The sequence below is a fragment of the Prionailurus bengalensis genome, chromosome B3, assembly GCF_016509475.1.
Source record: "Prionailurus bengalensis isolate Pbe53 chromosome B3, Fcat_Pben_1.1_paternal_pri, whole genome shotgun sequence".
NCBI classification, from domain to species: domain Eukaryota; kingdom Metazoa; phylum Chordata; class Mammalia; order Carnivora; family Felidae; genus Prionailurus; species Prionailurus bengalensis.
In genome coordinates, this window is record NC_057355.1 from 136,675,957 (window position 1) to 136,701,153 (window position 25,197).

The 25,197-nt window shown below is 54.2% G+C and overlaps 1 protein-coding gene across 4 annotated transcripts in view; it reads right to left on the reverse strand.

The window, feature by feature from the left end:
* ITPK1 (inositol-tetrakisphosphate 1-kinase) overlaps positions 1-25,197 on the reverse strand; it is a 180,431-nt gene that overhangs the window by 55,290 nt on the left and 99,944 nt on the right. For 2 of the 4 annotated variants that reach the window (XM_043556882.1, XM_043556883.1), the window contains exon 4: positions 18,394-18,519. In XM_043556882.1, the coding sequence (XP_043412817.1) occupies positions 18,394-18,519 (126 nt within the window). Of the gene's footprint in view, positions 1-10,220; positions 10,476-10,666; positions 10,821-18,393; positions 18,520-25,197 lie in introns of those variants that run through there. The other 2 variants (XM_043556885.1, XM_043556884.1) reach the window with 2 other exon arrangements.

The window sequence follows — 25,197 nt, forward strand, 5'->3', positions numbered from 1 at the left end:
AAGGTGAAACCAATCCTGTGAAGAGGTTCCATGCATGGGAGTGGGGGGCTGCTGGACCTGGGGTAGAATCCTGCCTTCCCTACTTGCGACTCTGGGCCTCCTAAGCCTCAGTCTTCATCTGTGAAATGGAGAGGGTCATAGCCCCTACCTCCTGGGATGTTTTTTTTTAAAACAGGTTTATTGACCGCATACCATGCTGTTTGCCCACTTAAAGCTTACAATCCAATGGCTTCCAATATGTGACAGAGTTGTGCAACCAAAAGCATAGTTATAAGATATTTTCATCACTTCAAAAAAAAAAATCCCATACCTTTTAGCTATCAGCTTCAATTCACCCATTCCCTCCAGCCCCTGAAAACCACTTTTTGCCTCTAGAGACTTGCCTATTCTGGACATTTCTTCTTCTTCTTTTTTTTTTTTTAATTTGTTTAAAGACAGAGCACGAGCAGGGGAGGGGCAGAGAAAGAGAGAGAGAGAGAGAGAGAGAGAGAGAGAGAGAGAGACAGATCTGAAGCAGGCTCCAGGCTCTGAGCTGTCAGCACAGAACCCGACGCGGGGCTCGAACTCACAGACCATGAGATCATGACCCGAGCCGAAGCTGGACGCTTAATCGACTGAACCACCCAGGTGTCCCTGGACATTTCTTATAAATGGAATCAATGCAGTCTTTTGTGACTGGCTTCTTTCACTTAGCATAACGTTTTTAGGGTTCACTCATGCTGTAGCACGTGTCACTGCTTCATTGTGTTTGATGGCTGAGCAATATTCCACTGTGTGGATATACCGCCTCTGTTGATCTGTTCATCAGCTAACGGGTATCTGGTTTATTTTCATCTTGTGGCTACTATGAATTAAGCTCCTGTGAACATTTGTACACAGGTTTTTGTGTAGATGAACGTTTTCATGTCTCTTAGATTATATACCATATACTCTTGGGTTAAGAATACAAAAGATTGCAAAACTTCTCAGTTCCTCAAGCATGGATATTATAGGTAGTAATCATAACAATCTGCCATGGCACACAGGGACACCTGGGTGGCTCAGTCAGTTAAGCATTCGACTCTTGATTTTAGCTCAAGTCATGATCTCACAGTTCATGAGTTTGAGCCCTGCATCAGGCTCTGTGCTGACAGTGCAGAGCCTGCTTGGGATTCTCTCTCTCTCTCTCTCAAAATAAATAAATAAATAAATAAATAAATAAATAAATAAATAAATAAATAAATAAATAAATAAAATTTTTTAAGCCCACCATGGTATACTAATAAACCATTTTTCTGGTTTCTAAAAGCTACATGGTATACTAATAAACCATTTTTCTGGTTTCTAAAAGCTACAATCACACAAAACGCTAAATTTGACTCACAAAGCAATCTCTGTGGTCTATAGAGTAAACATCTGTATTTTTATTCCCATTTTATAGATGAAAACACTGAGCATCTGAGAGGCCAAGTGACTGGCCCAAGGCCACACAATCAGCTGCGGCTTTGTCAGGATTCAAAACCAGCCATTACAGTGTCAAACCCAAGGCCCCTGCAGTGCACCCTGTCACCTCTCCAATCACAAGTTATGTGGCTGAAGTGCTTTAATTCCCAGAAAGTCTAAGGACCCATTTCGAATCTAAGTGCTGGAGAACCTGTGCACAACTCAGTCAAGCAGGCCTAGAACAGGAAAAGAGAGAGCTGAAGCCTGGGGCCAGCAGTGGGAAGACAAGAACGAAGAGCCTTAGAACTGCCCAGACCACCCACCCCCACCCCCACCCTGTGGACCAAGCAGTCTGGGTCTCTGGGAGGCCATCTATTTGAACGATGGCTTCCTGAGTAGTCCTATCTAAGCACTTACAGAGGAAACCTTAAGCAAGCACTGTGGGGACAGCAAGCCCTGCCTGTTCTTCGGGACTCTAAATGTCCAGAACTCTCAATCTCCAGAGAGGTGGGACAGGAAGCAGCATGGTGAATGCTAAGAAGGAGTCACATGCAGGGCCGGGCAAGCTAAGTGCCAGGTTCCCCGGCCAAGCATTCTGCATGTTAACCTGAAGGCTGGAGGGAGAGGCAGAGATGCTTTCTAAGAGGAGAATTTTAGGATTGAAGTCAGTTTCAGAAAAACCCTGCTGACCAGGAATGGTGTGGGAAGACTGGACTGGAAGCCATTCACGGAACAGGGAGTTGAGGGCATCCAACACGTCGGAGAAAGTTCATCTTCTAGTTTGGTAACCAGCCTCCTTCCTTCCAGGGTCCTTGTTCCCCTCCCCCAGGAAGATGTCACACAGGAGGACAGAAGTCCTCACTGAGAGTGGAAAGAGAAAGAAGGGGCAGGACAGGTTGGGCACAGGCAGGGAAGGAGCGGGGAGCCCACGAGTGGCTCTAGGGAGCAGTCCTGCTCTACAGTTTGATCTGGCGGTGGATACAAGGTGTATCTGGTTTGCGAAATCCATCATGCTACTCACTTATACCTACGGTTTTCTAGGTATGTATTATACTTCACCTTATTTAAAAAAAAGGGGTGGGGTGGGGGAGAACGAAAGCACTCAACTAAGCAGGGAAGCAAGGACCTGCTCCCTGCTCTCAGTGTAGCCTGCCTTGTCTTCACCTTCTCTGGGACTCCAGCCTTCTACGTGGAGCAGATCAAGGATGGGAAATGGGGCACAATTCCACCACACCTCCCCAGGGCCACGGCAGTCATCACCACGGATCACGGCAGCAATCAGCTGGGGATCACAGCATGTGGGATTCAGAATCCTGATCATCACTTGGTTCCAGAAGTTAGATAAGCATGGGCACTCGGGGCAAATCCCACGTGCCATGCACAGAACAAGCTCTCCAGGCTGATTCCGTGAGTCAGGGTTGGCATGTTTTAATTAGTGCTTAGTCACCAAACGAATGCTGGGGAAGACCTGCGGCCGGTGGAAATACTCACAGGGGTTTTTATGGGAAAGAGGTAACCCTGGGCTTACTCAACATAATCTCACTCCTTCTGACTCTTCCTGATAGCACAACCCACGCCCAGACATTCCAGCTGATGACCACAAAGGCTGCCCTTTGAACTAGCTCCTTCCACACCAAGTGCTGGATGAAAGCGAGGAAGCTTCCAGTTCCTAAAGTCTTTTTAAAAAAATTTTTTTTCAACGTTTATTTATTTTTGGGACAGAGAGAGACAGAGCATGAATGGGGCAGGGGCAGGGAGAGAGGGAGACACAGAATCGGAAACAGGCTCCAGGCTCTGAGCCATCAGCCCAGAGCCCGACGCGGGGCTCGAACTCCCGGACCGCGAGATCGTGACCTGGCTGAAGTCGGACGCTCAACCGACTGCGCCACCCAGGCGCCCCTCCAGTTCCTAAAGTCTTAACACCAAGATGGAGGTCCCGGCAAGATGTTAGAATGAGTTATTATTAACAACTACGGTAATGATAGTGATGATAGCAGCTAACTTTTCCTACATGCCCACCAAGTACTGGATGGTGTTCTACACACTTTCAGGATCCGACACATTTATTCCTTACAACCAGCCTACGTACTAGGTCCTATTAGCAGCCCCATTGGACAGACAGAAACAAAGACTCAGAGCGCCTCAGTACCTGGCCCAGGCTCTCCGAGTAAGGAAGCAGCCACGATGGCATCTGAATCCAGGCCATCTGGTTCCAGAGCCCTCTAGTTGGCTCGGGGAGGCCTGGCCAAAGGAAAAGCATCTAAATTTTAGCCATGGCCAGGATTTCTCATGTGTGTTCTTATAAAATTTATGTTAAAAAAAGAAAAGTACGTCTTTCTCGTGTGCTGTCAACCCAAGCCTCGGCTGTGAGCCTGGTAGCACAGCCTGTGAGATCAAGCACGCGGCCTCTGGTGCGAGGACAAGGTAAAGCACCCAAGAAAAAATGGCAATAGAGTTTGCAAGTTCCTTTGCCAGAGGAAGAGTCACAGACGGTCACACCTCGCAAGACCTAAGGGCCCCTTAGTCAGCCAGTATTTCCAGAAAGGAGAAAGGAAGTAGAAACAAGCCCAAGGGCACACAGCGAAGCGGCAGAGATGAGCCCACAACCCCATCTGCTCCTCCTGGCACCCCAGGGTCCACCCTGGTTCACTCTGCTCCCAAAGGCCCCAAGGAGCCAACACGTTGGGCCAGAGTCTCTGCTTCCATTCCTGAGCCTGGATCAAGACAAACTAACAACAGCCACAAGACAGCCACGTCTCAGGAGAATAAGCAAATGATCGGGCCAGATGCCGGAGTCCACAAAGGCCTCTGGGATGAAGATCCATGCAGCATCAAGGGAAGGACACGTGCAGGATTCTCAGGGCCAGCACGTGCGTCTCCGGACGCACAGGATGCCTGCGGTGAAGGCGGGGGACCCCCGGAGGGAGGACAAACAGATACAACGGTGTCATGAGCAATCACACCATCAAAGGCACAGTACGCTTCTGCAGAAAGTGAACCCCATTCCCGGGAGACTAGCTCCACAGGAGGATGAGGTCATGAGCCGTGCTGAGCAAAGCTTTCTGGGGAGGACAGCTAACGAATCCTCTGCGCAAACTACTGAAGCTATGAAATCAACCACTGTTCACGGATGTGAAATCATCTGAAGCCAGGGTCAAATGTCCCCCAGGCGAAGCCTTCCCGGCACCACCCAGAATACATGCCTGTTCATTACACCTTACAGAAAATCATATACCACAGACAGTCCTGAGGAATCCACGCTAGACCCAAGTGCCTGGATGCATCAGACTGTGCCAGGCAGCCAACCATGGCCCTAGCCAGACCAAAGCACCCACGGCTGTTCAAGAATCACAAGCCAGGGGTCTGAAGAGGTAGCCAGGGCTGGCATGGGGCTGGGGCTGGGGCTGGGGCTGGAGATTCGTGCAGCCGAACCTTGGGAGTAGGCTCCCAGAGGCCAAGAGAAGGTTGTGGCAGCACTTGGTCCATACCAGGGACAGAACTGCCAAGTCCTGCCACACACAGTGGCATTCACAGTCTACCACTGAGCTGTGCAGTACACACACCATGTAACAGTCCCTGACCATCAGTCGAGGCTTTTTTGCCTTCCAGTCACTGGCTGACCATCTCTTTCAGCCCAGCTGCACCTGAGTGATCCCGATTCCAACACAAAGGACCCTAAGACACTGTGAAAATTAAGGTAGAGGCAGAATTAAGAAATTGGCTTCAGGGCGCCTGGGTGGCTCAGTCGGTTGAGCGTCCGACTTCGGCTCAGGTCATGATCTCACTGTCCGTGAGTTTGAGCCCCGCGTCGGGCTCTGTGCTGACTGCTCGGAGCCTGGAGCCTGTTTCAGATTCTGTGTCTCCCTCTCTCTCTGACCCTCCCCCGTTCATGCTCTGTCTCTCTCTGTCTCAAAAATAAAATAAACGTTAAAAAAATTTTTTTTAAATAAAAAAAAAAAGAAATTGGCTTCAAGTTCTAAGACTGCCATTAACTTCATGCATACTTCTGAAAGCCACCTAAGTCACTTGTATCTTAGTTTTCCCATCTACAAAACCAGTAGGTTGCAATGATGCATTTATATCCTTTCTGACTTTCCAGTCCTAGGATTCTTTGATACTTTGAAGTGATAAGTGAACAAAAAAAGCTCTTTGGGTCCTGGAGCCCAGGGCCTGCTGCCCTCAAGCAAGTACACAGTGTAAGAACTACACAGAACCCAGTCTTGTTAGGACAGTGACACACATTCCCACAACAGTAGACGGAAGGACAGGAACACGAATGGCGGATAGCCAATGGCTCCACGTCAGGGACAGACATCAGTTCGCTAGCTTGAGCGAGACCACACGTACCGGGACTGCCTTTCTGTGCAGTGACTAAGATAACTCTCCATTCCTTACAGACCCAGCCCTGGTATGTAGAGGGCACCTCCTCACCCGCTACGTCTCTGACTTTTCTAAAATGGCTCCTTGGGGAGAGCTGGCCTTCCACGCCCACAGACACCTTGGTCTTAATCAGCCCTCATTTGTATTCTGGGGAGCTCGCCAGTGTCTGAGAACTCAGCCTGAGGCCTCCCAGAGAACACGAGGCCAGGAAGAGACGGAGCTCCTGAGGAGAGAGAGAGAGAGAGAGAGAGAGAGTATGTGTGTGTGTGTGTGTCCGCACATCGGGGTGGGGGGCACCTCTGCAGCTACAGGGCAGTCGCATTCCGCCACCCTCACTGGGGGCTCCCCTAAGTGCAGAGAGATGTAAAGGTGACTGGTGAGGACAGAGTAGGGAAGCACTGCCATATGGGAATATGCAGGGATGCGGGTCACGGCACTCATCTGGCCGTGAGGGGAGGGGGGTGGAGGGAATAGACAGGGTTTCCGGAGGCCAGTGCTGCTGGAGGCATAAGGGTCACCGGCATGGGCCACAAAGAGAAAAGGCATTCCAGACAGAGGGGACAGCAAACGCAAAGGCACGGGGTGAGGGAGGCCGGCATGGCTGGGCAGACATAGGTCTCAAAGGGGAGGTTATGTAAGGCAGAAAGCAGGACAGACAGCTGGAGATACACCAGCCAGGGAGTCTGGATGTGATCCTAAAGCAACAGGGTCCTGTGCCGGGGAGTGGCGGGGCCAGCTTTGAGTTTTGCAGTGACCAGTCTATCGGCACGTGAGGCCCAGGGGCCGAACTTGGAAGGGATGGGCCTGAGCAGTGTGTCCAACACAGCCGGCATTAGGGACATGTGTGCCAGACTCAGCCGTACAGGAAGGACGGAGCTACCGCCTGACCTCTGGCATGATTTGACAGAGCCGTGAGAGGAAAATGATGCCCTCTGCCCCTCAGCGTACTTGCTCTCCAGACCCGTTATTAAAACCCGTGAGCTCAGGCTGGGGTGTTCAGGCCCTCACGGCACAGGGAGTTCCGGAGAGAAAGGCGAGGTATGAACACAGGAGCACCAGACAGAAGTGAGGTGGCCTGGGGTCAAGGTCCAGACAGGCTGCGTGAGCCTGGCACAGACACTGCCCTTGCCAGGGCCCTGAGTGCCAGTGGCAAACACAACGGGATGGGGGTACGGTGAGGGTCTGGCACCCCCTGATGTTCCAGAACTCTATGCCAAATTAAACCAATGAGAAGCATTTCCAAAAGTGGGGGGGGGGGACACAGCCCAGCTCTAGGTTGGTGGGAATGTAAACTGGTACAACCTTATGGGAAAACACTGGGCACCAGCCGAAATTAAGAACACACAACCTTGGCATTTCCATTCCCAGGTATTCATCCCACGGAACTCCCCACGTGTGCATGCAGATTCGCGTACAGATTATTTCATCACTATGGCTTGTTCCTGAAACATCAGTGGGGAGCTGGTTAAGAAAAGGATTTAAAGCGATACCATGCAGCCATTAAACAGAACGAGGCAGCCTGAAGGGCTGACGTGAAGTCATTTCCAAGATCTAGTGTCAGAACAATGGCTTTGTGTGGGGAAGGGAAGACCATCTTTGTTCAGACACACGGGAGCCCCTGAAAAGGTTCAAGGCTGTGGGGAGCCGACTGTGGCTGCACCTAAGATGGGAAGGGGCCGACTGCGCAGCAGAGGTGGGAGGGGACGGTCAGGACCACTGAGAGCCACAACTAAGGAATCCACCAGAATCACAGTCCATGAGATGACTGGAAAGGTTCACTGGCCCAGGCTGGGCACGAGGTGGGAGAAACACTGGGGCATTCGGGAGGGGCAGACAAAGCTCCCATGGAGCAGAGGGCCAGCAAGGGCCACCCCCGCACCCGTCCCTGCTGACGAACAGGATGGTCACAGAACAAAGGGTTCAGGAGGAACAAGGAGAGGTCCTAGCAGCCAGGACCCTGTCCCCACAGTGAGCTGTACAGACTCATACCGCTGATGGGACATCAGACCCTTTCCAGATGAGGGGAGGGGAGGTGCTGTGAGAGGGCCTGAGCGCCCCACAGACCACGGGTTCTCCTGGGAGTGTGGCTCTGCACACTAGCCCCGGTGTCCCCACCCGTGGCCTCGAAGTCACGTGCCCCCAAAGCCAGATGCCCCCCACGACTGTCTGTCCATCTGGGTCATCTTCCCAGACAATCTAATGTCATGTGCCTCACTCGGCCACCTGGCGAGCAGCGTGGGCACGACAGTGTGGTCCCCACGGGTGAGAAACTGCTGTTCGCAGGGCTGACAGAAAAGCCTATGGAGAAATCAGCTCCCGCCAAAACATCACCCCAAATGCTGAGGAAGAAAGAGCTGGAAGTAAACAGAAGGCTATTATTTGAGACGGCAAATGCCTTCTCCCCGCCGTTCCCAGGCCCCCATGGAAAACAATCCCTCCCTTTCTATCCCCAGACTTCAGCACCAAACTTATACATGTTCTCCATCTTCCGTCAGCAGAGGCTGGCACAGTGCCTGGCCAGGCTGTTCACCCTGACGAATGTCACATGTTCTGTCACAGCGCCTACGGACCTGGGAAAGGGGCCGGCAGGGCTGGGTGCTGGTCAGAAGGCACCCCCCCCAGGCTGACGCTAAACCAGGAGAGACTAGCATTTCCATTAAGGGATCGCTGTGGGGGCCACGGGGGGGTCCCAGCAGTCACCTGACCCCACGGTCAGAGCTGGCAGCTGAGCAAAGTGAGGACCAGAAGGGGCTGCCCGGTCCCAGGTCACGCAGCAGCTGCCGCACTCCTCAAGCACCTGTCTTAAGCCCCGTGCACCCCCTCCACGCACGCAGGCCCACATGCCCACCTGCTCCCCACGCGCATCCCCACACACCACCCACGCCCGTCCCTACAATGCTCAGGTGAGGCTATGGAGCCACCCTGCCCTCGGGCCACTTCCCAGGATCCAGGCCACAGGGCTGCCTGGCCTGCCCTACACGCCCACCCTCCCCCAACCCTGCAGCCAGAGCTGAACTCTCAGTTCCCAGAACAAGCCAAGGCCTCCCTGATGTCCACGGGCTCCCCTGCGCTTTGCTGGGGGGTGCCAGCGTTAGTCACAGAACTCGGGGTGCCCACACTGCTGTCGGTGGGGGTAGAGGAGTCGTGTGGAACCAGTGCAGGGTTTGCAGCACGCTGCTGAACTCTGGGAACGCCAAGGGCCACTGTAGCCAGAGGTGCCTGGGCCCCTCACCTCTGTGCTCAGCCGCCCCAGCCTCCCCGCCTCCAGTACAGGCCCCAGCCGCACAGGACAGGGAGCCACTGCTGCCACACCACACCCCGTGGCAGTGACCCTGGGGCCGCAGACCACTGACTTCCCAGGGTCCTTTTCGGCCCTGCTCTAACCAGCAGGCATTGGGTATGCTCGCTTTGTATGCTCTTCCCTGGGCAAGTGCTTCAGCCTCACCGGCTTATTCAGTGTCCTCTGTGCCTGTCCTGCCAAAGAGCCTGGTAGACGCGCCCCCCCGGCCTGCTCCATGATCACCCCTCAGTCAAAAGGCCTTAAATTTCGACCTCAGTCCCAGTTGTCAACTCCTCAGAGAAGCTGCAGGATGAAGTGGCAAGAACTTCCCTGTTAGACAAGCCTTGAGTTTCCTTCTTCCTAGAACTTCCCATAATTGGAGATTGTGTTCCTTTTTCCTGTTTGCTTGTGGTTTGTTTGCATTCCCCGTCCCCACACCCTGCATACACACACACAGATACACCTCTGTGGGGGCAGGGGCCCAGTCCACCTCATCTGTTTTATTGATCACGGTACCTGCAACTTCTTTGAGGATTTCTGGCACACAGGAAGTGCTCAATCAAGACTCATTGAATGAATGACATTAACAGATCTTCAATGACTGATCTTAGAGATCAATGAACAGGCTGAGAGACGCAGGCCGGGTCAGGGGCTAGAAGCAAGGGGCTGTGGGCGGTGGGAGGCCTGAGACAGTGGGCATGGACCCCACCAGCATGAGCTGTGCAGGGAGGGGCTCAGAGAAGGAGGGTCCTCATGCCTCGGAGGACCAAGGTCAGCAGAGGCCGGCTTGGCTGGTGAGCAGCTTTGTGATTTACCAAAGGTGAAGGAAACCACAACGGCTTAACTGTGAGCATACAGCATACCCTAACCCTAACCCTAACCCTAACCCTAACCCTAACCCTAACCCTAACCCTAAGAGCATATGGGGAACGTGGAAGCCAGGTCAGGAAGTCATGGCCCCAAAACAGGCCAGGAGGAGAATGGAAGAAGGTGAGCTTTCTGCTACAGGTGTTACCAAAAGAAGAATCCACGAAGACTTCAGACCTCCTGGCCTGAAGAGCCCAATCTCCAAAACTCAGATACTGTATCCAGTGAGGGCTCAGTATCCACGCTTTCAAATCAGAAAGGCTTCACTTACCCACCGGAACTCTCACAGCTGCCGAGCTCCCAGAAAGGCAGGGGTCTCGACCCGGGGGCGAGCCTGCCCCCAGGAGACACGCAGCAGTGTCCGGGGACAGTTTTGGCTGTCACAATTGAGAGTGGCGCTCCTGGCACTTAGTGGGTGGGGCCCAGGGATGCTGCTGGACACCCCACAGTGCACAGGAGGGCCCCACAGTACAGAATCATCCAGCCTAACAAGTCAACAGTGCCGAGGCTAAGGAACCCTGAAACTACGTGCATAAAAGTTCCTTCGTCAACCCTGGAAAAATTTATTATTAATAAACGTTAGTATTTCTGAAACCCAATGCACCTCAAACCCTGACTGCCTCCCTCCCCCGCCCCCCGCGCCACCCCCCCTCCCCCACGGCCAGTGTGCTGGGTCAAAGCTCAGGCTCCCAGGGCAGCCGGGCCCTCCCACTGTACCGCCTGGTGCTGTACAAAGTCCTGCTCTGCTTGGGGCTGGTAACAGGGTCATAAAGTCGTGGGTCTGCCTGGGGGACCGGTCTTCCTCTCCACACAGGAAAGGCCCTGCACACAGCTAATGGCACTAAATGGCACCGACCTCCCCTGGGGAGAAAGAATGATTCACCGTCACCGCCTGATCTGGGCGCACAATGGGCAGATTGTGTGGCCATCTCCACCACGGCGGGGGGTGGGGAGGGTGGCCTTGTAACCCAGGGCAGGAGTCATGACGAGACTGACTCCATGGCCACCTCAGGACAGGATCTGTCCTCTGAGGCCAGGGTCACCAACTATGCCCAGTTCTGCCTCCCCTGGCATCTGCTGGTTAACGTTTATCACTGTGCAGCACCAGCTGGGTCGGAGGCAATCCCAGACGGTGGTGACCTCTTCTTTCAGGTGCCCCTGCATCACTGGCCCTCACACCCCAAAGCCATTCTGAGGCCTATCTGAAAGAGCACGAGCTATGATCCTGGCTCCGTCGTGTTTGGACTAAGCAACCCGGGGCGAGTACCTTAACTTCCTCGGGCCTGTATCCTTACCTGGAAAAGGGGGAAGTAATTCCATTCTCCCAGGCACTGACAGAAGCACAAAGTGAGGTAAGAGATGCGGAGCGCCCCGGGCACCGAAGGCCAGCTGGCACCTGCTCGGGAAGCGGTAGCCTCTCGCAGGGCTCCACGGTGGCCGCCCAGATCCTTTGCTGGCGCCCAGGGTTCCGATCCTGACACCACCAGCCAGGAGGCCACAGGCCACTAAGCGCTGCTTCCAAACTGACAGAAACTCACTTAATTTACGTCAGGTTTAGGTATCATCTCCCTAATCAGGTTAGAAGGCCTGGAACAACAGAATCTGGTTTCTTCTGCTTCCCCTCCATCCCTCCAGCTTGCGGCACAGAGCCCCAGGCTGGCGGCCCACCCAGTAAACATCTGAGGTTGGAAGGGTTTGATCCAGCGCGGCTGGGAAATCATTTCTGAGCCCTAGGGGTCGGGGGCAGCGCGGAGCTCTGGTCTCGGAGGTGATCACCGCGGCTCACAGCAGCCACCTTTGGAGGTGGCCACCGCAGCTTTCAATGTCCCCATCCTACGGTGCCATCCCAGCACGTTCCCTGGACGGCAGGTGGGGCGACCGGGGAGGGGTGGAGCCGGGCATGTCCCCTGACCACCACCAGGCCCTGCCTTTAGTTGAAGTCAGTGCTCATTTCACAGAGAACACCTCCAATCTGGGGACATTTTCATAATCACTGCCTCACTGACTACAATCGTGACTGAGGACTCCTAGGTCAGCTGTGACACGTAGCTACTGTCCATATGGTGGTGGTTGTGGTGGCAGCAATAATAATAATAATAATAATAATAATAATAGGCTGGCATGACGGAAGGGTCACTCAGTGCTACACCTGTCATCACGCCCCAGGCACTACTGGTAAGGAAGAGCGGGGGACCACGTGTACACGCGTGCACACGCTCGGAGCAGGCGCCGCTCCAAGGGCACTGTGCCTGTCAGTTGCTCAAGCCTCACAGCAACTGCCACGTTTAAGCCTCAGAAGGAAAGCGCACGGTGGGGCTGCTGGATTACTGTCACGTGGCCCCCTGGCCCTCAAGCAGATCATAAGTGCCTGACTCCCTGCGGTCAGTCATGGCCACGAGAATCAATGAGGCCACGGCACGCGTCACCCTGGGGCAGAAACTAGGAGCCAGAGCGCGCTTCGCGGATTTCTCTTCCTTCTGCCGTGAGGACCGGTCTGCTGCCGCTCTGTCACCCCAGCTCTCAGGCGTGCAGAGCTCAGCCGGCCCTCTGACGGCGTGGGCCCCAGGGTAGGAACAAGCCTGCGCTGAGTTGCAGGACCCGCCTGTTACTGCGGTGCGGCCGAGCCTATCTGGACAGACCGGAGCAGGAAGGGCCTTGGAAGCCATCTCCTCCAACGTCCGAGGAAACCGGACTCTGCAGCTAGACTGGGAGGCAGGGGCAGGTCACACATGGGCCCCAGCAGAGGCCCCTGCCTGGCCTCCGAGGCCATCAAGCCCACATGGCCAGTGCTCTGAGCGCTGGCCACGGTCAACACACTCGGTCCTCCCGCAGCCCCGGGAGGCAGGGACTAGGACTGCCTCTATTTTACAGATAAGGGAACTGAAGCACAGGGGAACTTAAAAGACATTCCCAAGGCCAACCAGCAGGAAGCGGTGGGGAGAGCTCTGAACCCAGGCAACGGACTCCCGTGTCGGTGTTCCGAACCGTTCTGCTCTGGGGGATAGTAACAGGCCAGAGGAAGAAAAAGGCAAATCTGTGGGCTCCAGACATCTATGCACGAAGTGTACGAAGGGCTCCAGGAAAGGTATACAAATGACCAACGAGCACACGGAAAGATGCCTGACAGCATCGGCCATCATCAGGGAGATTTAAATCAAAACCACAAGATATTTAAGTCAAATTTAAATCAAAACCACTTCACCCCCGCTAGGATGGCTAAAGTCAGAGCTGGGTAAGTGCTGGTGAGGATGTGGAGAAAGCAAAACCCTTCTGCGCTGCTGGTGGGCATGTAAAACAGTGCGGCTCTAGGAAAAACAGTCTGGTGGCTCCCGGATCGAGTAAACAGTTGCCACGTGGCCCAGCCATCCCCCTCCTGGGCATATATTACCAGAAGGAATGAGAATGTGTACATACAAGCTTACGGCAGTGGTATTCTTAATAGCCAGAAGATGGAAACCCGTCACCTGATACCTGGATACACGACGTGGTGTATCCAAATGGAAGCTTGCAGCCATCAAAAGGAAGGAAGCACCATTTCGCACCACGACAGGGATGAACCTGGAAAACGTCATGCTAAATGAAAGAAGCAGTCACATGCGGTCCAGTGCTCTGTGATTCCGTTCCTATGAAAGTCCAGAATAGGGAAGTCTACAAAGACAGAAAGTGGTGGCTACTCAGGGCCGGGAGGGGAGGTGACGGTTAAAGATTTGGGGTTTCTTTCCAGGGTGAGGAAAATGTCCTAAAATGGACTGCACAGATCTATGAATACACTAAAACCCATCGATGATACACTTTAAGTGAGTGAATGGAATGGCACGTGAGTTCTATCTCAATAAACCGGTTTTTCAAGATGAGGGGTGGGGGGTGGGGAGCCGAGCTACTGAGAGTTGATTCAAAAAGCTGGTTCCTTTCAGGTAAAACAATCATTTAAAAAAAACCAACTGTGCAAAGCGTGCCTTCTCTGCCTGCAACCAGGAGGCGAGGAAAGAGCTCCCTTCCCAGATCCATTTCATACAATCAAAGGGCTGCCGGTGACCCGAGAGGGGAGTGGGGCATTGCCCCTCATGGGCCTGTCGTGGGCCTGTGGTAGGGGTGCTCAGAGGATCACAGGGGCCCTGGGATGAGGGCAGTGCTGAGCCCCCAGGGGCATGAGCTCTCTCTTCTTCACTGCAGAAACTGCCAGGCTCCAACGACTATGGTGTCCTCACTACTCAGAGTTCATCTTGCCTTGGCAATTTCCCCCTCCTAAGCAGGCCCTCTCTCATTCCAGTGAAATCTGATCTTCTCACTCTAACCCCCAGCCTGCAGGATAAAGTTCAAGCTCCCCAGCCTGTTCCTCCTGCAGCTCCCCACACCCCAAGGCTTCCCCAGGCACAGCCACCAGGCAGCACGATCTGCCTCATGAGCCCTCCCTGTGTCCCGTTCCCAGCTGCCCCCTGGAGCTATTTGCTCCTTTCTCTGACCCACCAGGATGCCCTGCACGAAGCCAGCACCACAAAGCCAGCACCACAAAGCTCCTTCACTGCACAAACACACAGGCACAATTCCTATGTAGCAGGCACCATGGGAGGCAGTGAGGATACCCGGTGAGCTCGGAGCAGATGCAATCCCCACCCCTGCAGCTAATAACCCCCAGAGGGACAGACAGTAGGGACTGATAAAGCATGATGTGCTTCCAAAGTGAGGGAAGGAAAAGCATAAAACTATGAGGGCCTGGGATGGCGGATATGTCCTTGGTGAGATAATCAGGGAGGTATCCCTAAGGAAGGGGCACCTGAGCTGAGAGCTGGGAGTGAAGAAGGAATTTCAAGCACAAGAACAGCTTGTGCAAAGGCACTGAGGTGGCCAAGAGCTCAGAGCTTGAGGGGCAGGTGGGACAAGATGAAGATGTGGAGAGAGGCAACGGCCAGATCACACAGGCCTCGTGGGCCTTGTTAAAAACTGAAGTCTTTGTTACGGCCGCAAAGAGACGGTACATGGTTAGACACCAGGATGTGATCAGATCTGGCTTTGCCCTAACTCATCACTCTGGCAGCTGTGAGGACAGCTCCTGGGTTCCTGCTCGGCCTCCCCGCGGGGCTCGGCCTCACGTGGAAGGTGCTCGGCAAACAGCGTGTCGCACAAAGAACAGCTCCGGTATTCAGACTAGGGGTTCTGGGACTATCTGTGGAACACTTCACAATCTCCCAGCCTAATCAAGACAGGAGAAGAGGTGTCAATTTAAACTCAAACCTCGTTTTTCCAAGCTCATTCAGGGAAAGCCCCAGGATGATCCTCCTAGAAAGCTCCACATGCCCCACAGAACACAATCACTGTAACCCTTCTGGGCAATTCTGGGGCTGGAAGGGGCAGCAGAAGGTCTGCCCCCAGCCCCTGTCCCGCCAGGTTGCCCTGGATGCCACAGTGAGAAGAAGCTTCTCCAAGCATCCCTGAGGAAATAGCTTCAGAGGCCAGGGCTCCCCTGAGCATGGGGACAGGGACCCTCCCACCACTGCAGCCCCACTTGCCAAAATGGGCAGGGCCCTCAAGGTCTGTGCACTGATACATGAATCTCGGGCAGAGAGACAGCAGCACCAGGCTGCTGGCTCCACATGAACCCTGGTGCAGAAAAACAACTGAATCATCCTGATAATTCTCCAAGCAAAGCTCTCTTGGGGCCAATATTTAAAAAAAAAAAAAAAAAAAAAGACTTAAGTAGTAGTTTCTATGGCAACCAGCTTTAGTGATCCGCAGTGAACCCCAGGCCCACACCCTCCAACCTGTCCTCAAAGGCAGCCAGGAAAAAAGCATAACCTCTCAGCTCTGAGAATGCCTTTCTATCCCAGGCTAAAGGCCTCATGGCAGCATCCCGGGAGCAGAATGCTATAGGGCTGGTCAGAACACCTCAGACGCTCCTCTTCCTCGACTCACTTCTCCTGCACTCAAGTATTGCATCTGGAGAAGGCCCTTCAAGACAAGCCCCTTCTGGGGCAAACCGTTATACTCTGTTTTCTTATTCACGACAAACTGCAGAAAGGCCAGCTTTGCAAACCCAAGCCCTGGGTTCTGCTTCCCCGCTATTGACCCTATGGCCCTTACCCACCCAAGCCAACATCTCCTTGTTAAAGTCCAGCATATATATTAAAACGAGAATCTGAAAACAAGGGACGTGACCAAGGTCAAGCGCCAGTTTATCGGGTCTGGCTCTGAATCCTATAGCAGAAGCGGGTGACCAGGTCAGCGCTGACAGTGACTTGATGGCAGGAGGGAGGCTGGAGCGTAGCCGACTGGGCCTCTCCCCTGGCCCTCACCCGGCGTCCCTTGGTCCTTCTCTTCACCAGCCCCTGCCTGTCCCCTCTCTTCCTGGGGCCTCTGGAAAGCCCAGCCTGTCACCCTTTTCCCTAAAGGATTGTTCTCTTCACAAAGGAGGAAACGTCCTGGCCTTATCAGATATCCGGCTTCATGCTCGAGCACAGAGCACAGGGAAAATTTATCCCAAAAATACCAAGGCTGGAAGGTTATACTGAGGTCACCTCAGTCATCTGAGGGCTGGCCGAGTGTGTGTGCCCTGGCTGGGACAGGCTCCAGGGAATCCAGTCGAGACTTCCCTGGGAAATGCACCCGGTGGCTGAGACCTCGAAGCCACACGTCCCCACATCCCACCCCCTCCCCCAGCCCTGCGGAACTTTCTCTTCTACCAAGAACACAACACAGGGGACCCAGTTTTCTCCTTCATGGTTTAGCCATCCCTTGCCCGGGATTGTGGGCTGTGCATGTGTTTATGGGAAGTGAGGGATGGGGATCCCCCTATGGGAGGTTGGTCAGGGCACTGAGGCAGGCTGGGGGCTACACCCTTGATCTAGGAGGACAGCAGGAATGTAACAGTGGTGGTCGTACTCAAGTCCGAGAGGCAGAAGCAGCTCCTTTATGCACACGGACGTTTACTTCTCACAGCAACCTGTCCATCCTAAGGAGCAGGAACTAGCAGATCCCCATTCTACAGAAGAGGAAACTAAGGCTCAGGGAAGTCACGTCATCAAAATGGCAGTTGACCTTCTACTAAGCACCTGCCGGGGCCCGAGCAGTGTCAGGTACTCCAGCCAACATCATGCAAAGTTTTCCTGATCCTAAAACCATTGCATAGATAAGAACACAGAGTCTCAGCAAGGTCACGGAGGAGCCCGAATGCGCCTTTCCCACGGCCTCCAGCCCTATGAAAGCAAGAGGGACTTCAGGAGGTCGGCAAGGCAAAGGCCCTGAAGGACACGACATGGGGCAGCACCCCCTCCCCCCAGCATAGGGGCCACCGGCAGGCCACACCTGCTTCTGGGCTGCTCGCACACAGGATGTGGGGATCTGTGGCCAAGCTGGCCAAGGAGGGGGTGAGAGTCACAGGGAGGCAAGTAGGGCCCTGGACACATGGAGGAAAGAAAATGCTGTCAGCAGGAGGGCTACCGTGTGGTGAGGAGACTAAGGAGAGTCCCCTTTGTCCTGACAGAGAAAGACAGGACGTCACATCTCCAATTATCACACACTGACAAGTGCTCGCTCAAGCATCCCCTCCCGCTAGGAAGGCCCTCCATTCTGGCCGCATTTTCACTGATAATATGACTTTGTTTTTCGTAACCCTCGAGCTGCTTTCCAGAGGAATGAATCACGGTCTTGTCCACGACAGAGAAAACCCAGGGCAAGTCAGCGGGGGCAAAGGCGCACCTCCCGAGGTGGCGGGTGGGTCATCACGGGGTCAAGATCTGGGAGGCTGTGGGAGGAAATGGGACCGGGAGGAGGGACCAGCCAAGAGGATCCAGTCTACGCTCAGAGACAGGCACGCAGGGGTCAAAGCAGTAGGCACAGCGAGGGAGCTTCCCACCAAGGCAGGACTCGGGGAGCTAGTAAGGCTATTGTTATTTTTTTAAAGTTTATTTATTTACTTATTTGGGGGGGGCAGAAAGACAGAGGGAGAGAGAAAACCCCAAACAGGCTCTGCACTGTCAGTTCAGAGCCTGATGCAGGGCTCAATCTCACAACTATGAGATCATGACCTGAGCAGAAACCAAGAATCAGATGCTTAACTGACTGAGCCACCCAGGCGCCCCAAGGGTGTTCTACTTCAAAGGCCCCTAGGATTCCCTTTCTCAAAGCCTGGCAAGAGGGTCCCACCCCTCATGCCAACTCAGAACCACTGACTGTGACTGTATGTGCTGAGGGTGTGGGGGTCCCATCTGGACTCCACAGTGTCCTGATCTACACAGGTAGAGAGCAGAGGAGGTGCCAGCCATGCCCTGGATGGACCCCATTTTACACCCAAAGAGACTGAGGCCCTGGCAGGGAAGCACCTGACCCCAGGCCATGTGCTGGGGCAGCAACAGAACCATTACCACGGACTACTCAGCAAGACAGCTGCTACGGCTTTAGAGATGCACAGAGCCCTTCTCAGGCCTTCCCTCCTCACCATCCTTGCTCACCTGGAACCTGTGTACCAGCTCCAGGGACTGGCTGTCATTCTGGTCGGCTTCAAGGATGACATCCGTCAGCTTGTGGATGATGACGTCCAGGGGGCCTTGTTCCTCAATTGGCCGGCTGAGGTTCAGCTGCCAGGGGAGACAGAAGGGCACCGAGAAAAAGAAGAACGTCAGCACCTGGGCCAACTGTCCCCACCGTACTCCCCACCCTTCTGCCCGTCCCTGACGCACTGGGGAAACACGGACGGGACAGCACACACCCACGAAGATCTCAGACTCCTCCACAGCAGGGCCCGAGCCCCATGCTACCCCGCTTCTAGAAGACACACACATGAAATTGAGGCATCTACTGGTTAAGCAGGCATCACCACGAAATCGTTTTATAGAGAAAACGTATACTGAACGTGGCCCATCTGGTCAATGACCTGGATTTTTCAGGTAGGGGAACGAGGGCTCTGAAGCCACGCAGCCGGGTCTAAACTGAGATCTAAGGAGACACGCTTCCCACGAAACTACAGTTTCAGCAAAGCTGTGATCTTCACGAACCAAAGAGGCGCTGCTTTCACAGGCCGGCAGCTTGTACTTCACACAGAAATCAGGGCTCATCACAGACACGGTGAGGGAGTGCGGGGCTGCCTGGAGCCCGTGAGGCGCAGCCGGCCCGCTCTGCTGGGGGCTGTGTTTATTCTTTCAAGAATGCGGGGTTAGGAAGATCACATCCCCAGGGAGCCAGAGCCGCCCAGCTGACAGACAGTCGGCATCACCTGACCCCAAGACAGGAGCACCTGCCAACAGCCAGGACGGCCTGACACCGCGCTTCCTGACCTGCCAGATGTCTGCCGCCCGGCACACGGCCACCGCCACCTGCAAGGCCGGTCCCTCGGAGGCAGCGGCGCCAGCCCGGCACCTGGCTGACCCCCTGGATGGCCTCAGGAGAGGCCAGAGAAAGCCACCGGCCCCGCCCCTACACCCATCCCCGCACAAGTGGGGCTCCCTCCAGGAGTCAAGGCTGACTGTTTCAAAGTTGCGAGTAGAGAAATCACAGTGACGGCTGCACACGTTCACTCTGGGCGATAAAAACTACGTCTTCATGCTCCAACCATGGGGATAAGGGGTGATTTTACCAATGAGGAGAGTGGGGAATATGGACTTTGGAAACCTCACTAGGATCTGCCAGCGGGGAAGCGGTGGTGCTCACAGGCACATGCGAGGCTGGGCTTGTCACTCAGTGCCCCCGGCCCCATCCCTGACCCTCCGTGAGCCTTCGGAGGCCGTCCTCTAGTGCCACAACCACCTAGCGGCCCTGTCCTCTGGCCGAGTGGCCAACTGGAGGCACGTGCGAAGAAGGGAGAGGGAAGAGTCTGGCTGTCTGTTCCCCGTACTTCTGCCAATAGCCACCATCCCTGCCGAGCACACAGTCCCTCCGCTGCCTCTGGGCCCCCGTACACCACCTTCCCTCCCCTTGTCCCCTCCGGCCTGGGGTGGTGACAGTCTGCCACTCTTGGGGTGCCTCACCACATCCTGCTGGCTGCTTTGACCCAGCCCACACCTGTCATCCTCTCTTACTTAAACTCTTATCTAATTAAACCTTCAGAAAGTACCAGCTCTTTCCTCATGGTATCCTTAACTCCTTGTTGTTGTTGTTGTTGTTGTTGTTTTTAATATCTGCCAGAAAAGATGTTAAGGGACTTCTCCTATTAAAAAAAAAAAAAAATCCCAGGGCACCTGGCTGGCTCAGTTGGTTAAGTGTCCAACTCGTGATTTCAGCTCAAGTCATGATCCCACGGCTAGTGAGACCGAGCCCTACATCGGGATCTGCGCTGACAGTGTGGAGCCTGCTTGGGATTCTCTCTCTCTCCCTCCCTCTCTGCCCCTCCCCTGCGTGTGTTCTCCCCCTTTCTCTTCCTCAAAAATAAATGAACATTTTTTTTAATCCCATGGATCTCACAATAATACTGAAAGAGACTCTTCCCACCCCATGGTGACTAGCCTGTATACAGAACAAAAAGTCAGACTAGCTGAGAAGCCGACCTTCCCTTCTAGGGCTCCTGGGTGGGAAGAGAAGCAGCACTTGCTATCCTCACATCAAGCCCCAGAGCTAAAGGTGACATTGTCACCATCACAGACCAGGACACCAAGAGCCCAAGGCACCCATTAAGTGACCAGGCAAGGCAATGCGACTGGGAAGAGGCCCAGCTGGGGCCTGGATGGAGGCCAAACAGTAGCCCCTGTGGGCTCAGCCTGCAGCCGAGCTGCCCAGTGTCCTGGACCAATGCACGAGCCCGGCTCATCATCCCCCCGGGCCTCAGTTTCTCCTTCGACAAACAGAGGAACTTGCAAGGACCCTTCTGGTTCTGTCTGTGGATTCGGTATTACATTCCCATCCAACTCCACTTCCCAGGAAACCAAAAAACGAGAAACAGAACTTGAAGGAAGAGACCAGAGCCGGTGAGAGGTGGTAACCTGGGCAAAGAACAGCAAATTCGCAAGAAATGCCAGAGGCCCCAACCCATTTTTGCCGTAACCCGTGGCTCCACCATGACAGGTGCCACAAACAGGAGACCGATATTTTCAGACCAAGGCAGCTAGAAATAGAAGAGAACTGGGTCACACGGGAGATGCTGGGCTGTCGGAAGCTCCATCCCCACTCCTCCAAAGAGAAGCTTCCAGGTCGCCTGTGCAGTATGAGGGGACACAAATGTGTCCCTGTGGTTTTGGGGAAGGAGGTGGACAAGGGAGATACCCCTGGCTCGTCCCTGCCTGACATCAGCCCGCAGCCTGCAGACCTGACAGGCATGGGCTGTTTGGAAAACAAGCTCTCCGCGTTCCCGGCCGCTCCACTGAAGGTAAACAGTTGAGTTCTGGAAGCCAGCCACCTTCCTTTGTATATTTTCCAAGCATTTTTATGCCAGTAAAACCCTTTCACGAGAACGGCAACTTGGACACACATCAGGCCTGGTCTGGTCCTGGCTCGGCCGTCTCTCTCACGGCAGCATCTCTGCTGAGGCCTGAGTGGAGCTGTCACTGGTTCCAGAAGGTTCCCCAGCACATCTTCTCCTCAAGTAGCCAGATAAGCCATGATCGCCCTGAGGGGTCTATCCTCCTACAAATGCCTCGAGGGGACTCTGGTCTCTCACTGCTGGCTGGGAAGGAGGAGGTGGGCACTCAGGCAGGGTCATGCTGGGAGAGTGGCTGGCTCCCAAGAAGCCAGGACACGGCAGAAGAGGGGACCCTGGTGGGCCAGGTTTCATTTCTCAAGATGGGGTGGGGAGGGGGGACTCAGGCAGAAGGGAACTCGTTCAACTGTCATTTTGTTTTTCTGACCACACTCTGCCTCCAGAAAAGGGAACTTTCCCAGGAACTTGTTCTCTTCTGCGGAAAGGGTCTGATCTGTCCCTCAGCCAGGAACAAGGATGTCTCAATGAAAGGGCTGCCCGCTGTGGCCAGAGGAGGTCTGTGGGTGCCATGCTTCCAAGTCACGCCATCCTGTGAGGCCAATGCCGGACGCGGTTCTGCACAGAGCTCAGAGCTCAGGATTCGGATGAAACAAGGACCCACTGTTTCCCTCGGCTACGAAGGCAGGAGGCTGACTGGAGATGGGGGGCAGGGGGCGCCGGGAGCAGTTGGGACAAAGGCCTCCAAACTCCGATGGCCGGAAAGTTACCTCTGACTCCCGAAGCAAGCAACCCAATCATGCCCAGCCTAGGATCCAAGGTGAGCTAGACTCTGACTATCCCCACGTCTCCCACCACCTGGTCTGGGAGGAAGATGTGCATGGCAGAAGCCTGGAAACCCCATCACAGCTCAGCTGCTCCTGGGCTGGGCAGGAGATTTAACTGCTCTGCACCTCAGTTTCCACAAAATGAGGATGTTCCCTTACTGGGCTATTTTGGGATTAGAACATCCCATTTATGGATGGGGCACAGGGTAGATGTCCAGCAGGTGCATCAATGCTGCTCTGGGTGCTTAGACAACTAAGCACCCGCCTCTGCCTACTCATTGGACAAGTATCCCCTGGGCACCTCCTGGGCACCAGATGCAGAGTCCCTGTGCTCCCCTCTCGAGGCTCTCTGTCAGTAACCCAGTGAGTGTCCCAGCTCACTCTGGAAGCTGGCCCAAGCGATACAGCTACATGTCACTCCAGGCCCCACATGGGAGACGAGCTCCTGTGTCTGAGCCGCCCCTCTGCCCAGAATATCCCCTGGCCCCACGTCCCCTTGTCCCCACAGTGACAAGTCCCAGCTCCAAAGCTCAATCCTTTTCCAGACTTCTCAACTCGTTCTACCCCAAACAGGAAGATTTAATGGCTCCCTGGTCTCGCCCATATCCCTGGGACCCCCTGCGTATCCTTCAGGGACTGCTACCTAACTTCTAAATATAAAGTCCTTCCTGGGGCGTCTGGGTGGCTCAGTCGGTTGGGCGTCCGACTTCAGCTCAGGTCATGACCTCGCAGTCCATGAATTCGAGGTCCGTGAGTTCGAGCCCCGCGTCGGGCTCTGTGCTGACAGCTCAGAGCCTGGAGCCTGCTTCGGATTCTGTGTCTCCCTCTCTCTCTGGCCCTCCCCCGCTCATACTCTGTCTCACTCTCTGTCTCTCAAAGATAAACAAACGTTTAAAAATATTAAAATAAAATAAAATAAAACAAAATAAAGTCCTTCCTCTAATCCTGCCTCGTCCACCAGATCCTGAGATCCCCAAACACCAGGACTGGGCCTGGCATCCCCAGGGAAGAGCTTGCTAACGTGCGCTAAACATAACCAGAAGTTCTGAAGAAACAGTGAACAATGCAGGCCTACCGGAAGGGGCATCCCGTGAAGCAGGGTGACGCTCTCCTCCTCAGGGGGTTACAAATGGCCTCCTGGAGGAGGAGGGAGAGAGCAAAACGGGACCTCCAGAGGTGGCTGGAGGAAGACAGGTGTGACGCAGGCCTACTGACACTTGCCAAGTCCAAATGCATCACGTGCCACACAGGCTACCCTCTGCAGAAGGAGCTTGTCCTACGGCACTGACCCCTGAATGCCACCCTGGCAGGGGTGGCCCATGACCACCCCTCTCTCATGCTGCATCTGCAGGCTGGAAACAGGGGATCCTAGGGAGCCAGGCACCTCCCACGACCACAGTTGTGCTATGGGGTGAACACCTAATAAATCTCGAGTGTGTCGAGGCAAAATCTGTAGGTTGTAGGCTGAAAGTCTGCCTCCCCGAATATAGTCCCCAAGGACAGTGTGTGTGTGGAGTGAGGAGAAGGGCCCCCCAAGATGAGAACGGGGCAGGGGCTCCAGCTCTTCCTTCTCACCTAAACTTCCACACGTGCTTCCCTGACAGGATCACTAAGCAGCCAGATATGACAAAAATGTAAAACCATCTCTGGGGCTCATCCGGGAGGCTGGGGACCCGGGGAAAACTGGCTCCCAACCCATGCTGGGGCCGCTCATCCTCTCTGGATACAAGATGCAGGGTGTCCTATGACCTCGGAAGCCTGGGCTGCTGAAAACAATCTAAGCCTCTCTGAACGGTCAGACGGGCTGCAAGTGCAGCCCACGTGGGAGTTGGACAGGCTTAAGGACCATCCTCCCAGAACCTCAGCTTCACGGCGCAAAGACCCATTGTCCTGTGGCCAGGACGCAGATCTCGCCCACTTGCTCTGAGCTGGGCCCTGTTCTAAGCACTTTACACATATAGCTTCTCATATAGTTCTTGCAACAGCCTGAGATGGGGACCCACTATAGGCACAGAGATTGAATAACACACCAAGGACTCACAGCGCACGCAGATTCTTAACCGTTCCCAGCCAACAGCACGGTGGTGAAACAACCCCGTGGGACTCCCTGGGTGTTAGCACGGTCTTTTGTTCTAATGACACACAGCTTGGGGGCCTCCAGATGGGAGCTGGTCACCAGAAAGACCAAGCCATGATTAGAAGTCTGGAACTTTCAGCCCCCTCTCCTGTCCTCCAGCAAGAGGAGAGGGGCTGAAAACTGAGCTGATGATCGATCACGCCAACGTGATGAACACTCCATAAAAAGCCCAAAGGTACGGGGCTCGGGGAGCGTCGGTGAACACACGGAGGTGCTAAGGGGCTCCGAGAGGACAGGGAGAATCCACATCCTTCCCCACACACCTTGCCCTGCACGTCTCTTCCACCTGGATACTCAAGTAGGTCCTTCATCATATCCCTTTATAATAAAGCCAGCAAACAGGAAGTGAATTGTTCCTGAGTTCTGTGAGCCACTCTAGCAAATTCATCAAATTAATCAAACCTGACAAGGGGGTCCTTCCAACTGAGAGCCGGCTGGTCAGGAACACGGATGACAAGCTGGACTGGAGAGTAGCATCTGAAGGGTGGGAGCCAGAGGACAGTCTTGTGGGACTGAGCCCTTTGCCTGTGGGATCCAACACCACCTCCCGGTAGAGGGCGTCAGAACTGGGTTACATTGCAAGACACCCAACGGGGGTCACGGCACTGCTTGGTGTGGGAAAACATTCCCGCACACCTAGTGTTAGAAGTGTTTTGATTGTGAAGAAGTGTGATGACAGCAAACGAGAAACACGGGAGGTGCGTTTTCCCTACTCCATAGCACAATCCATAAACACCAGCTATTACATTTCCCTATTCTCATTCTTCACATGACTGCTGACCAGTGGAAATTTCCCTGACTTTTCTATCAAGAAGGACTCAAATACAAGTCAGAATTTGAATTTTGCAAAGCTAGGTCACTTGTACTGACTCACATTAGACTTCAAAGTGCTTGCTCCCGCAGTAAAATTTATTGTCATTGTTGATGATGATGAACATTTACAAAGTTC